General features: G+C 41.7%; 1 protein-coding gene across 3 annotated transcripts in view; it reads left to right on the top strand.

Annotated features, from left to right (window-relative positions):
- The window catches only part of LOC124719898 (neprilysin-2-like), a 252554-nt gene that overhangs the window by 157596 nt on the left and 78461 nt on the right, over positions 1–16497 (top strand). For all 3 annotated transcript variants that reach the window (XM_047245086.1, XM_047245084.1, XM_047245085.1), the window contains exon 7: positions 8139–8356. In XM_047245086.1, the coding sequence (XP_047101042.1) occupies positions 8139–8356 (218 nt within the window). The remainder of the gene's footprint in view (positions 1–8138; positions 8357–16497) is intronic.

Below are 16497 nucleotides of genomic sequence, written 5' to 3'. Positions count from 1 at the left end.
GTGATACTCGTCAACTCGCTTTTTATCTTTGGTGTCACCATACAGTTTAAGAACTGTTTCAAAAATTAAAGCTGTTCATCTGAGTATTTTCTTTATAGGAATTGTGAAGGGTAAACGCATTCAGCCCACTAACGTCAAGCATGCGGAAAAATAATGCCGTTTGCCATCGTTAGAAGAGGCTTCGACGAGTAACGATATTTTTTTCTACCTAATGTATTTATAGCAGAACCTCTAGCTAAAGATTCAGTCTCCACACTTCTGTCTTCGTACTTCGATCATTTGTGTTATTAAAGGAATTCACAGGAGGCAAAACAAATTCGTCTTCACTTTCCCATTGTTGCTATACTCTGTTCCGTTCACTTGCAAACTCATTGTCGCTGTCTGGTTCAACATTACTTGCTAAACTGTCCTCAAACCATTTTAAAACAGTATCTTCAAAGTCAGGATCCGTTAAACACGAACAGTAGACGAAGATATGGCTACTGAACCCATAACGCAAAGGTGCAGTCTCAGAGACCGCTAGCACGAAAGAAGCAGTAATAGTGTAGTCCACGTCGCATTCAAGTGGCTACTGACAAAGGAAACCACGACAGCTTCGGGAAACAACAACTGGACGCTGCTGTAATCTCGTACCCCACGACTATGCATTAGGAACGGAGTAACAATAAACGCTAGCGGTCTGAGAGACCGCATCTGGGACGTTACGAGTAAATGTTAATTGTTTAGGACGTATGCTTTGCAATTTCAACTCTGATAACAATGTTACTGTCATATAAGCAATACAACCTGAAGAAAATTTGACAACTTATCCAAGTTTCAAATTTGGTTTGATTTGAACAAATAGTTTTTGATAATAGAGTACCATCATTAGTATGTAAGTTTCAAATTGGGTTGGATTTGAACAAATAGTCTTTGAGAAAAGTGCACCAACATTAGTGTGGTCGACCATAGGAATTTCGCTCGCGTCTGGGTCCCCTTAACTTTAGGATTCGGCAGAAAACCGGGGAAGACTACCAGTAATTTCTTACAAACTACTTCCATGTTTCAATTTGTCACAGATAATGTGTAAGTTACTCCTATATGCACATAAATCATTACAGTCTTAACTGTTTACGTTTACCAGTAGTTTAAATGCTCATAACATTAAAGAAGTCTTCCAGACTCCACTTGGAAACTAATTTAGATGGTCCTGAGTCCGTTAACAGCAGTTCATGTTGTCAACGAGTTTTCATTGAAAAGGCGCAAGACCCGTCTCAGACAACGCCACCTAGGAACAAGGCCTCACATCGTGAGTCTAAGGAGCCTGTGACGTCACGGGTAGGGGTCTGAGAAGCTAGGAACCGACTACCGACACACGTGATTCGTAGCGTTTCCATGTTGTACTTTGTGCTGTTCGTGAGTGGTTATTTGCTCTATACTCAGTTACGATGCCCCGAAGGTGTTGTATGCCGAATTGCAGGGGCAATTACGATAATGGACCTAAAGTCAGTGTATTTTATTTTCCATCTGACGAGAATTTAAGACGAAAATGGTTATCGGCTGTTCACAGACAGGACTGGACACCGAGTAAGCACTCTGTTGTAAGTATCAGTGTATTTGTTTGGTTAGTGTGTCGTAGTTACTTGAAATGTAGTACAGCTGAACAAAATACAGTAAACAGAAGAACATATTTATAATCTCATACCTCATTAATTTTCGTTATATGATTTAAAGAGAACTGTATGCTTGTTTTTAGATATGTGAACTGCATTTCAACAAGGACGACATTTTAAGCAGTACCAGCATGTATGACCCGAAAACTGGTATACTCTTGACAGCACCGTTGGATCGTCGACGCTTGAGAAAAGGTGAGTTACGAAACACGCTCTTAGTAAAGTACAGTGGCATAAGAACTATCTTTATTTCACTTATATGCTGTGAGATCGGTTTCATACTTTATTATTAATTTTTTCAGATGCTATCCCATCGAAGTTGCCTGGATGCCCATCTTACTTGTCGAGTCATCAAACTGCAGTACGAGAGGACCCAGAAATTCGTAGGGGGCGTTTAGAAAATCGTGCTCTTCAAATTGCTATCCAAGAAAGTGTGGACACACATGCGAAAATGATTGATGCGATATCGTTCGATAGTTTAGAACAAATGAAAACAAAGTTGAGTGAATGTGAAAAGCACAGTGACTGGGTAGTGATAAACAAATCTGACAGTGTGAGACTAGTGTTACTAAAGCATAGTCCTTACCCAAGAATTTTTTGCCACGTAGTTATAAGCAATGGTTTATTACTCAGTGTCTTCAATAATGATATTGAAGTGAAATGTATTGGAAACACGAAATTTCCCATGAAAGTAAACAACATACAGGTGGTAAGTGATGTTCTTAAGAACATTTATCTTCTGTATAATAGTTCTGAGGCTCCTGTAGATAACATTTTGTCTTTAATTGACCAGTTATTGCAAAATTTATTAGAAAAGTTGCCAGGAAACGAAACTAAAATTACATTTTTGAAGGAACAGATTTCATTTTTGAAGTGCAGAAGTTCAACTCAATTTAGGTATGATACTAACTCTATGATAATGTGGTCATTAGTACATTCTATAAGCCCACATGCTTACAAATTTTTGAGGAACACTGACAGTTTTTCTATGCCTAGTCCTAACACCCTTTCAAGGCTTTGTAGTAAACTCTCAACAAATCCTGTCATTGAGCAACAGGGTCATCAGTTTATGAGCTACATCACAAATAAAGTAGGTACTTTATCCTCAGATGATAAAACTGTGCTCCTGTTGATGGATGAAATTCATCTGAAGTCTCAGCTTGATTACAAAGCTGGAAATGTTGTAGGATGTGCCTTTAACACTGAAAAATTTTTGTGTGCAACCAGCGCCTATGTTTTTATGGTTCAGAGCATGGAATCACCTTACAAGGATGTGGTATCTATTCTGCCAGTTCATACTATTCAGGGTGATGTTCTGTTCTCTTACATTAAAGCAGTCATTGTTAAATTAGAAGCAGTTGGATTTGAGGTGGTTGGTATAGTAGCAGACAATAATGCAATTAATAAGAAAGCAATGTCTAAGTTTTCTACTCCTCCAGATGTGAAAATAAAGTATGATCACCCTGTACAGTCTTCTCCAAATCGCCCATTGTATTATTTTGTGGACACTGTCCATATTTTGAAGTGTATCCGCAATAACTGGTTTAACCAAAAGGAGCAGATCTTGTGTTTTCCTGACTTCAGTGACAGTTTGAAGGGAGGTTTGTCTTCTGTTGGAGCACTGAAAGAATTGCACTTGATAGAAAAAGATGAACTATTGCAATATGGCAGTTCCTTAACTTTGAAGTCTCTATTTCCTAACTCAATTGAGCGCCAAAATGTCAAGTTAGTGTTGCGTATTTTCAGTGATACGACAGTTGTTGCTTTGGGCACATTTGGTTCAAAGAAAGCAATTAGCAACTGGGAAAGTACTGCAACATTCATAAAAATAATAAATCGTTGGTGGGATATTGTAAATGTAAAAACACTACTCAAGGGACAGAGGTTAAGAAATATTTTCCAAGAACCTGTGACTAGTAAATCCCATCACATACAAGAATTCTTACAGTGCTTCATCTCATGATTATGTTCTTGGGAAGAGTGTAGTGATGAAAGAAAACTTACTCGACAGACACATAGCGCTTTGAAACACACAACTGCTGCTTTGATAGACTTCAGTGACTACTGGCTTTCTGAGAAAAACAGATCATATTTGCTGTTAGGAAAAGTACAGACAGATAGTTTAGAAGACAGGTTCGGCAAATACCGCCAGCTATGTGGGGGAAATTATCATGTTTCTCTAAGACAAGTTTTTGAAACTGAACAAAAACTAAGGTACACAATCTATGTTTTCCCTTGTGCTTCGGTCGAAAGTAGTTGGGGATGTTGTTATTAAGACCACTGATATTTTTTCTACTCATACTCAAATTCAGGGATTAAAAGAAACATCAATACCAGAATTTTTAAATGTAGCGGTAGATGAAAATGATGTTGATGGAATAGATGAGAATACTTGGCCACTGTTGCATTACATAGCAGGTTACTGCTCACACCAAGCTATTAAGAAAAACCATTGTGAATACTGTAAGGTATTCCTTACTACAGATGAAATGAAGCAGGGTGGTGATGATTTGATTATGGTAAAAGACAGAGGAGGGTTGGCATATCCTGCAGATGATGTAGTAGTGTGTGTGACATATGTCTATTTAACTCTGCAGAAAATTCTGAAAGACCAGGAAATTTTATTTTTAGAACAGGCAAATCAGAGAAATGTACTTGTGAAGGTAGCATCCCACAACATTCCCAGCAATCTTTTTTATGGGTTTCACTTTAAAAATAAACACTCAATTGATTCAGTCATGAATTGCATACTGTTTTGCTTTGCAAATATTTTGCTAAACAATTACACCAAGAGGAGAAATGATGTAACTACTGTTAAAAATGTAACTGTGTACAAAAGATTGAAAAAATGTTAAATTATACTGTTTGGGGCTTGGGAAGATGATGTGAAATAAATGTTTATTTCTATTTTCTGTTTTTATTTCATGCACAGTATCCCATACATCTTGTTGGTAAATGTTATGTATTGGACCCCTTCTGCTCTCTTCGAAATGGTGCAGCCGTTAACATGAGGCTTTGCTACAGATTAATTTGTTACAACAAATTCTCTGTGAAACCCCAATCTCATAGAATTAGGGGAATAGTCTTTTCTGTTCATCAGTAAATATATAATTAATGCTGCTCCTGCTCTGTGGTTGACAAGTTTTTGTATATATTTTTGTCCAGTCAGTAAATTAATTATTCTCACAAGGAGAACAATTCATTGCTAGTATTAGCATGCTAGTCTGCCATCATCATAAGTAAATATTAATCTGCAGAACAGGTCCAGTCTGTCAATACAACCGATATTTCGGGGAGGGGGGAGGACAATACATAACTTAAGCCATTCTTCATTTGAGAGAAATTGATAATGTTTTTGGAGTTTGGAATAGCAGTGCTTTTTTTCCTCTGGGACAACATTAAATAGTGAATAGTAAAAGAATTTAATTGCCATTTAGCTATTGCAGCAATAGACAGTCAAATTACAAATGTTTAAAAAGTATACAGCATGTATACAAAAATTACTTTACACAAATTAAAAAACAATGTTACAACAGATTTTCCATAAAGTAAAATATTCAAGCTAAAACGATTTGTGTAGTGCATCTTAAATTGAAATCATTAAGGAAATTATGGTACACTCACCGAGCAGTTATCACTGTGATATTTACACTCATACATTCAAGTGAGTAGGGAGGATTTACTGATAACCAAATGTACTACTTGTGCTTGAATAAATCAAATAAAGCTTCTACCCATTCTAGAGGCAGTCTGTTAAACAGCTTCATACTCACTACATTGCTGTTCTATGATTTAGATAATCTGCAGTAAGGTATGTGAAGATGCACACTATTTCTAGTTCTGGCATTACTGAAGATTGGGATACCACTCATCTGCTTTCACAAATGGCACTATAGATGACATTTTAAATTTTTACAATGCTGTAATACCCATTGCCAATGATCAGTGTATCAAATGACAAGTATTTTAATTAAAAGATGGGGATCAGTATGTGGATGGGTGAATATAAATGGATCAGTTTGTACAGTAAAAAGTAATAACAGGATCTTAAGATATGTCATTACATGAAGCTGATGGGTGGTGTCCCATTCTTCAGTTAAACCTCAGTTCCATGAGAGTGTAAATCCTGCCTAAGCTGGTATTCTGTTAAGTTAGTCTTTGTATACAGTAGAACAGTGAAAATGTGCAAATTTATAACAATCAATATTTTCAAGCTGATAAACAATGGCTTACAGTGGGCAAGTTTGTCAGAGTTTGTAATGATTCTAATGTGTGATTCCCATGTCAATTTATAATACCTAATAACTTAACACTACCTAGTCTTCTACTGGCAAATCTCTTAAACTAAGTAGTATGTAAAAGGTTCAGTGAAGTTTACACAAGTTTCTGTACGGTAATGTTTTCGTAAGTATAAAACTGTAGATGACTGCCAAATGAGGTATCTGTCATACGAAACTAGAATTTGACATAGATACAAGTCCCAGAGTACCTGCTTCGATTGATTGTCAGTCTTTCCAATTGCGGTACCTCATTTTCAATTAAATTATGCAAGGTGACTTACACGGTGAAAATAGTGCTGTCAGAGTTATAGAATTAGAAATTCGCATTTTCAAAACGCGAGTGACGGAAATTAAAAAGTATTTTCACCTTTGGAGCTGTAGTTTACGAAATTTGAACAATGTAATTCTCCTGTGAGAGTGATTAGCGTTTGTTTACAGATTTGTGTATAAAACAGTGAGTAGTCTACCAGGAAACTGTTTAATGTTTTCATATGCGTGGCGTAGAGCCTAACAAGACGCTCGGTATTTCGGACCCCTAGTCGTGACGTCACGAGTCGCGCTGTGAGGCCTTGTTCCTAGGTGGCGTTGTCTCAGATCACTGTTGGTTAGGATCTTCTTGCGTCACTACAATGAATGAAGTCTTCAGTGGAGGGTCACATGACTGCATGGCACCAGTTTTACACTGTCTATAGCATGTAAAAGTGGACAGTGTGCTTTTTTATGGGCGCGACTAATATTTTGTCCATATTATTGATTCAGTTCAAGTGATCTTACAAAACATTAGCCATCTCTGGCTGACTACGAAATTGTTTCGCTCTCTTTTAAACCATTGCTTCCCTTCCACACCCTTAGACTCTTATAATGACTATTTGGTTTCCATGTGCGACTGTCCTCACAGTTTCAACGAGTATATTCCAGTCAATAATGTCAAAAGCTTTCCCTAAAACTAGAAATCCCATAAATAAAGTTTTTTCTTCTTTTTTTTCTTCTAAATAGCTTTCAAGATGAACCATTGGCTCATTACCGCCTCCTGCTTTCCTAAATTGATCCGAAAGCCAAACTGAGCTGTAACAGGTTGACTTCTGGCAGTATTCCTTTCACTCTAAGTAATTCATTGTTGCAGCCATGGCTGATTATTGGTTTAGTGATACTCATAGCTGTGAGCATATGCCATTTTTGGAATTTTGATTCTTAAATTCGGCATGAAGTCTGAAGGTATCTACCCTGATGTACTCATAAATATCTTCTCAATGAGATGGAATTGTTTTGTGATGACTGATTCTCTTAATGATTTAGTGTTCTGAAGAAATCTCGTCTACTTCAGGGCCCTCGTTCAGACTTATGTCTAAGTGATCTGTCGAATATTTCTCGAATATCACATCTCCCATTCACATTCATCTGTGTCCTTTTTCCCTTCTATGACACTGTTTCCATTTCCATTGTATTGCCGTTCTAGATATTTCTTCAACCTTTGAACTTTCCTTTCTTTGCTTTGTACTGAGTTGCCATCTAAGCTATATTTCCCAAATCACCTTCATCTACACTCGCTTCCCTCTCTATAATATTTTCTTCGAATTCATTACGTTTATACATCCCTTCAATCTGTCCATTTTTCCTTTCTTTGCTTCATACTGCCTTGCCATCTGAGTTCTACATATTCATACATTTGCTTCCCTTTTCTCCAAGGATCTTTTGATTTTCCTCTAGGTGACATCTACCTGTCCCTACTTATGCACGCTTCTACAGTTTTGTTTCTGTCCTCTAGCCACTCACGATCAGTCATTTTGCTCATTATGTCGGTCACTTTTATAGGCCCCTATATTCTCTTTCGCGTGCTGCGTTTGCTGCATTTTTTTTTTTGTATTTTCTCGTTTTATCAATTAGGTTCAATACCTCTACTGGGCCCTGCGTTTTTGTCTCTTTGATCCTCTGCTGATTTCACTGTTACATTTTTTAAAGTTACCAGTTCACCTTCCGTTGTTCCCCTCTCTTGTTTAATGCTCCCTTAGCCATTCTCCACAATCAGTGGTTGTCTTAAATTATGTAGGTGCCATCCTCTTCATTTCCTATCTTGCGGCAATTTTTTCCATATCAGTCCACAGTTCGTAAACAATTTCTTGTTGGATGTATTGCAACTTCCTAAAGTCTGATAGAGGAGACTGGACACGAGCGCAGTGATCGTGACGCGGCCGCCATCGGTTTACAGATCTCGCTGACAAGAGAGAAGAGGGGCAACGTGACGCAGCCGTACGAACCGCCCACCGTGGAGAAGCTGCAGCGGGCGTACCCGTCGGTGCCGTGGCTGGAGTTCCTGCAGGCGCTGCTGCCGCCACAGGTCACCGTCTCCAGCAGCGAGGCGGTCGTCGTTCTGGCGCCGTCGTACATCGAGCGCCTCTTACAGCTGCTCGGCCACACCCCCAAGAGGTACGTCACAGCCAGGATGTCAGTGCACTGCCTGAGTTCCACCTCTACATCTAAGTAGGTGCTCGGCAAGCCACTGTAGAGTGCATCGCGGAGGGCAAACAATATGTGTATTACCAGTTTTCTAATCCATTTGTGTACTGGGCGATAGAAGAATGGCTGTCTTAATGAATCTGTATGCACCCTGGTCTCTCTTGGCTTACTCTCATGAAACCTACATGAGATATATGATGGTGGGAGCATGACAGCCTTTGTCCAATCCGGGTTTTCTAAATTTACCCAACAGCAGCTCATGAGTACTGCATTGTCTGGCCTCTGAAGACTCCCTCTTAAAATCTCCAGGAAGTTATGTCACTCATTCGCATGCGCTATTCTAAGTAGTTATTGCTCCATGTTTGTTATCGTGCCCACTCGATAAGGACTCTAAAAGTGAAACAATATTCTAGAACTTGTCGCGCTGTGGTCTTTCTTGTATGCGATTTCTAGCACAGACGCTTTGCATTCCAAGAAATCCAAGTGTTACACTCGCCTTTCCCAACATTGATTTTACGTGATTGCCACATTTGCTAAGTGTGACCAGCATTGTAAATCCTTTAACCGGCTATTGTCGGGGTTTCCTTTCTGTCGTACGTCTACAACTACGCTTACGTGGACACTGGAAATTACACTTAAATGCCTGGCAGGGGATTCATCGAACCAGCTTCACAAAACTGCTCTATTATTCCAATCTCGACCTGCGCGCGTAAAAAAACGTACACATATATCACTCTGTTCGAGCTCTGATTTGCCTTATTTTATTACAATAATAGTTTTTCCCTATGTAGGTAGGCGTCAACAACATATTTTCGCACTCTGAGGAGAAAGATGGTGATTGAAATTTCGTGACAAGATCCTGCCGCAACAAACGCCTTTATTTTAATGATGTCCACCTCAAATCCTATATCATGTCAGTGACACTCTCTGCCCTAAAACCGCGCTGCTCTTCTTTGAAGTCCGCAGGCCGTGGTGTCGCGGTCGCGTTCTCGCTTCCCGAGCACGGGGTCCCGGGTTCGATTCTTAGTGGGGTCAGGGATTTTCACCTGCCTCGAGATGACTGGGTGTTTGTGTTGTCCTCACGATTTGATCATCATTCATGAAAGTGGCGAGGTTGGACTGAGCAAAGGTTGAGACTTTGTACAGGCGCTGATAACCACGCAGTTGAGCGCCCCACAAACCAAACATCATCATCATCTTCTCTGAACTTTGTCGATGAACTCCGCTAGTGTTATCTGGAAAGGATCCCACATTGCGCTGAAGTACTCCAAAAGAGGACGGACGAGTGTAGTGCAGGCACTCTCTTTAGTAGTCTTTGGTTTACCTTTTCCCAATATTTTCCATGTGTTCTTCCAAATTAAAGTTGTTCGTAATTGTAGTTGCTAGACATTTACTTGAATTTACAGCTTTTAGATGTGACTGATTTATTGTGTAACCGAAGTATAATGGATTGCTCATGTGGATGTTCACAAATTTTCCATTATTTAATATCAACTGCCAATTTCCGCACAATACAGGTATCAGCTATAAATCGTTTTGCAATTTGTTTTGATGACTTTACTAGGCGATAAACGACAGCACCATCTGCGTAGAACCTAAGACGGCTGCTCAGATTACGTCCTAAATCGTCTGCATAAATGTGGAACACTAGAGGGCATTGCATTTATCAGCGTTTAAAGAGAACTGCCACTCTTTACACCAAATGAGAGTTGTGTCAGAGTCTTACTGAAATTCCTCAAGACCGACCAGTGATGGCACTTCCACCTGCACAACAGCACTGTGAGCATGCAATCTTATACTGGGTCGCTCATAAGTTGTTCTAGGGTTCCTGAATATTAGCTGTTAGTAGCTAAAATTTATTGCAGGACTGAGTCAGCGTTTCACCTCTCTCACTCCTAGTTCTAAGTCCTTATTCTCCCTTTAACGTCCTACTGACTGTATTCTTCCCGACCACACCTACAAGCTACGAAAGAAGGTCTAATGTCTGTGTCGGAGTTACTTTGGCGCAGCAAGGGGCGAGAGTCTCTGAACCCGCAGCGGATTTCCCTGCTGCCAAAATATGGCGCACACAAAGAATGTAAAGGGTGTCATGGCGAGAATACTTACTGCAACAAAATACACTGGGGTGACACAAGTCACGGGGTACCTCCCAATATCGTGTAGGGGCGGCTTTCACCCGGCATAGTGCAGCAGCTGGGCGTGGTATGGACTCAAGAAATGGTTGGAAGTCCGCTGCAGAAATATTGAGCCATGCTGCCTCTATAGCCGTCCGTAGTTGCGAAACCGCTGCCAGTGCAGAATGTTGAGTACGGACTATTCTCTCGATCACTTCCCATAAGCGTTCGACGGGATTCACGTAGGGTGATCTGGGTGCTCACAGCCACAGCTGACACGGTTATACATCACTGGTCGACAGTGCGTGCAGTACAACAACTGTTTAAGTTCAGGTGTTAAAACTGTTAAAAATATAAAACTGAATGAAAAGTCCGGGAATCCACTGTAGCTGTATTTAGTTATTTCGATTAGAAACCAGTTGTGTGGCTCTCTAATAGACTTAAAGAAATAAATGCAGCTACAACGGACTACTGGATTTCTCACTCACTTTTCTGTTTTCGTAATTTTAACACCTGTATTTAAACATCTGGTGTACTATGTGAATTGTCAAGCAACCATCTATAGTCAGTCATATGGCCCTAAGTTTAAATCCGAGTATTGTTTAAACATTTACAGTAGGAACAGGAGAGGAATGTTCATGTCTTTCTTTGAACTGAATGTGGAGGGAGAGCGCCCTTCCACGGTAGGAGCACCTGTGCAGGCCGCTGCCCCACAACTTCCCCACACAGCAAAACGCACCAAGTCCAGCCGTCAGCTGACTGGGGCGCGGTGTGGACAAGTGGCGACAGCCGCTTGCAGGCCGCCGTGTGTCAGTATGCTGCTGGCAGAGGCGTACAAATTCTCCTTCCAGCCTGCCTGCCCCTATCTCTGCCGCAACCATTAAAGCAGCTCAACCTGCCGCAACGCAGATAAGAGTACATGTGTACTGAATTACTGTGGTAAAAGCGGACTGACACGGGTTTCCGGAAGCCTGGCAAGCTTCACGGGACACTTTCAGCCTGTTGCACCTCACAACAGGTGGCGCTGTCAATCCAACGTGACTAGCCAGGCATACGTTTGCATAGGTAGTTTCACTGCAGCTCATTTCATAAAGGTTGGAGCAGCAAAATGCACAAACCAACAAAAAGAAGACTGAGGAGAAATTAAAAGTTTGGGAATTATACCAGTCAGCAAACAAAGCCCAAGGCCAGCATGGCAGAAGGTTTCGTGTGTTTATGAGGCAGCTTCAAATAAATCGGTAGTTGGCTCGCAATGCAAATTGAGTACCATGTTATAGAACACTCATTCCGGACGTTTGGGCGTGTTACGACATGTCTGTAAATCTGACCTGCGGTTTCCTCATTCCATAAATATTTTGAAAGAGGACAAAGACTTAGTGGCTGACAAGTGTGTGGAAATACGTGCTAACGAATTCAGTCAATTCGGCAGCATATAGACTTTCCTGATTTAGGGCAAACGCTGATTGAAATAGGCAAAAAATATGGTTCATTGGATGTTGAAAACCCCATGCTAGTTGCATGTAACGTAATGCGAAGAAAGTTTAGTTTGAAAGAAAAGCTTTTTCTTGCACACATGTACATTTTAGATTAACTTAATATGTGTGGACTTTACAATGAACTATTTTGGTCATTTAGAGGAATTCTACGAACCCATAACACACATCTCGAAAAGTCATTGAATTGTTATAACCGTGGTTATAGAAACTAGAGTTCCAAACCTTACTTTAGTTGGGTCTGCAGTATAATAGACATCTTCATGTTCGTAAGTCCAAGGGATCTGGACTTTCGGAGATGGTTCTGTTACTACAGAAAACACATATTACAGTTGACCTGATGGTGGTTCTAATTGAGAATAGCCAGTACTAGTCGAGAAAGAGAAGTTGCAAATAAACCAGACCCTATCGAAATAAATGAAAATGAAATACGCCGAAAAGGAAAAAAGGGGCAAATAAAATCCACTATTTCCTAGCCTACAAGGACCCAAAATGAATTTCATTGAACCTCGTCTTGTGATACGCGGGTGACAAAGGCTTTTCATCAACTTCCTAACCCCACTCGTAACAATACAGTGAAAGCGTACAGAATAAAGTGCTACGTAGTGTAGCATAGCGAGAAGACGGGCAGACAAGCATGACTACTGTAGCCTGCTTGTGTTGGGCGTAGCCTGACATGGCTGGGAGTTAAGTAGTGTGCCCGCTCTGCTGGTAATGTGCGACAGCTTGCCTGCTTGGCTGACAGGCAAGAGTGGGCAGGTTGTAAGCGTCTCTCCCACAAGCACGGCCGCGGGAAGGCCAACACAGCACACCGGCCTGCTGTGCGCCTAACCGCCGAAACCGTACAGGGTGCGCCCCTGCCTCTTCAGGGCGTACACCACGTCCGTGGCCGTCACAGTGTTGCGCTTGGCGTGCTCAGTGCACGTCACCGCGTTCTCCGGGAACACCTTCAGCACTCCGCGCGTCTCCTCGTAGATCAGACCAGAGATGCGCTTCACGCCGCCCCTGCGAGCCAGGCGGCGGATGGCGGGCTTCGTGATGCCCTGGATGTTGCCGCGCAACACCTTGCGGTGCCGCTTGGCGCCACCCTTGCCGAGCCCCTTTCCTCCCTCGCCGCGTGCACAAACAGCAGCTGCACCGGCTCCTCAGCCGGCCGGCGCTAGCGAGTCGGCTGCTGGCCGCGCGCCGCGAGTCACGCCACGCCGCACTGCTGCTCCACTGGCGGTAGTTGAGTGTGGGCGGCCACGTCTCAGCAGTTTTAATCTGCAAGTGCTTCTCTTCTTGTAGAAAAGACAAGTGTAATACTGATGGAACACAAAGCTGCGAACAATTACTGGTTCACAGGACTGACATAGAAATAAAAAAAACGAGTGACTAGGGTTTAGCAAACGAGATTTATTTGTTATATATAAGCGTCAAACGAAAACAACTACAAACAATGGAACATGTCTAGCTTGAAGGGGGAAACCAGATGGCGCTATGGTTGGCCCGCTAGATGGCTCTGCCATACCTCAGACGGATATCAACTGCGTCTTTTTTAAATAGGAACCCCGATTTTTTATTACATACCGTATTCTTGTAGTACGTAAAGAAATATGAGTGTTTTAGTTGCACCACTCTTTTCACTTCGTGATACATGGCCCTGTAACAGTCACAAACGTATAAGTACCTGGTGTTACGTAACATTCCTCCAGTGCGGACGGTATTTACTTCGTGATACATTACCCGTATGAGGTTCGCCGATGACATTGTAATTCTGTCAGAGACAGCAAAGGACTTGGAAGAGCAGTTGAACGGAATGGATGGTGTCTTGAAGGGAGGATATAAGATGAACATCAACAAAAGCGAAACGAGGACAATGGAATGTAGTCGAATTAAGTCGGGTGATGTTGAGGGTATTAGATTAGGAAATGAGACACTTAAAGTAGTAAAGGAATTTTGCTATTTGGGGAGCAAAATAACTGATGATGGTCGAAGTAGAGAGGATATAAAATGTAGACTGGCAATGGCAAGGAAAGCGTTTCTGAAGAAGAGAAATTTGTTAACATCGAGTATAGATTTAAGTGTCAGGAAGTCATTTCTGAAACTGTATGGAGTGTAGCCATGTATGGAAGTGAAACATGGACGGTAAATAGTTTGGACAAGAAGAGAATAGAAGCTTTCGAAATGTGGTGCTACAGAAGAATGCTGAAGATTAGATGGGTAGATCACATAACTAATGAGGAGGTACTGAATAGGATTGGGGAGGAGAGGAGTTTGTGGCACAACTTGACCAGAAGAAGGGATCGGTTGGTAGGACATGTTCTGAGGCATCAAGGGATCACCAATTTAGTATTGGAGGGCAGCGTGGAGGGTAAAAATCGTAGGGGGAGACCAAGAGATGAATACACTAAGCAGATTCAGAAGGATGTAGGTTGCAGTAGGTACTGGGAGATGAAGAAGCTTGCACAGGATAGAGTAGCATGGAGAGCTGCATCAAGCCAGTCTCAGGACTGAAGACAACAACAACAACAACAACAACATTACCCGTGTTAAAATGGACCGTTCAGGTTTAACAATTGCGGAAAAGGTCGATATCGTGTTGATGTATGGCTGTTGTGATCAAAATGCCCAACAGGCGTGTGTTATGTATGCTGCTCGGTATCCTGGACGACATCATCCAAGTGTCCGGACCGTTCGCCGGATAGTTACGTAATTTAAGGAATCAGGAAGTGTTCAGCCACATGTCAAACGTCAACCACGACCTGCAACAAATGATGATGCGCAAGTAGGTGTTTCAGCTGCTGTCGCGGATAATTCGCACATCAGTAGCAGCAAACTGCGCGAGAATCGGGAATCTCAAAAACGTCACTGTTGATAATGCTACATCAACATCGATTGAACTCGTATCATATTTCTATGCACCAGGAATTGCATGGCGACGTCTTTGAACGTCGTGTACAGTTCTGCCACTGGGCACAAGAGAAATTACGGGACGATGACAGATTTTTTGCACGCGTTCTATTTAGCGACGAACCGTCATTCACCAACAGCGGTAACGTAAACCGCATGATATGCACTATTGGGCAACGGAAAATCCACGATGGCTGCGACAAGTGGAACATCAGCGACCTTGGCGGGTTAATGTATGGTGCGGCATTATGGGAGGAAGGATAAAAATGGTTCAAATGGCTCTGAGCGCTATGGGACTTAACAACTTAGGTCATCAGTCCCCTAGAACTTAGAACTAGTTAAACCTAACTAACCTAAGCACATCACACACATCCATGCCCGAGACAGGATTCAAACCTGCGACCGTAGCAGTCACGCGGTTCCGGACTGAAGCGCCGAGAACCGCACGGCCACCGCGGCCGGCTGGAGGAAGGATAACTGGCCCCCATCTTATCGATGGCAATCTAAATGGTATAGTGTGTGCTGATTTCCTACGTAATGCTCTACCGATGTTACTACAAGATGTTTCACTGGATGGCAGAATGACGATGTACTTCCAACATGATGGATGTCCGGCACATAGCTCGCGGCCGGTTCAAGCGGTATTGAATACTATATTTCATGATAGGTGGATTGGTCGTCGAAGCACCATGCCATGGCCCGCACGTTCACCGGATCTGACGTCCCCGGATTTCTTTCTGTGGTGAAAGTTGAAGGATACTTGCTATTGTGATGCACCGACAACGCCTGACAACATGCGTCAGCACATTGTCAATGCATGTGCGAACATTATGGAAGGCGAACTACTCGCTGTTGAGAGGAATGTCGTTACACGTGTTGCCAAATGCATTGAACTTGACGGACATAATTTTGAGCATTTATTGCATTAATGTGGTATTTACAGGTTATCACGCTGTAACAGCATGCGTTCTCAGAAATGATATTCACGAAGGTACATGTATAACATTGGAACAACCGAAATAAAATGTTCAAACGTACGTACGTTCTGTATTTTAATTTAAAAACCTACTTGTTACGAACTGTTCGTCTCAAATTGTGAGCCATATTTTTTGTGACTATTACAGCGCCATCTATCACAAAGCGAAAAAGTGGTCCATTCATATTTCTTTACGTACTACACGAATATGTAATAATAATGGGGGTTTCTATTTAAAAAATGCATTTGACGTATGGCAGCGCCATCTAGCGGCGGGCCAACCATAACGCCATCTGGTTTGCCCCTTCAAGATAGACGAGTTTCGTTCTTTGTAGTTTTTTCGTTTGACGCTTATTTCGTGAGATATTTGGCACGTTCATGATCAATGGACCACCCTATATATATATATATATATATATATATATATATATATATATATATATATATGTGTGTGTGTGTGTGTGTGTGTGTGTGTGTGTGTGTGTCCCATAGGCTGGACTAGGTTGACAGACTTTACATTTCGAAGCACGTGTATCAGTCGTAACAGATCGTATAATTTTAGAGTTCAGGTCTATATCTGCATCTACATGGGAAATTTGCAGATCTCATTTAAGTGCCTAGCTGAGGGTTCATCGA

The sequence above is a fragment of the Schistocerca piceifrons genome, chromosome 11 (assembly GCF_021461385.2).
Source record: "Schistocerca piceifrons isolate TAMUIC-IGC-003096 chromosome 11, iqSchPice1.1, whole genome shotgun sequence".
NCBI classification, from domain to species: Eukaryota; Metazoa; Arthropoda; class Insecta; order Orthoptera; family Acrididae; genus Schistocerca; species Schistocerca piceifrons.
This window is presented reverse-complemented; position numbering and strand designations above follow the sequence as displayed.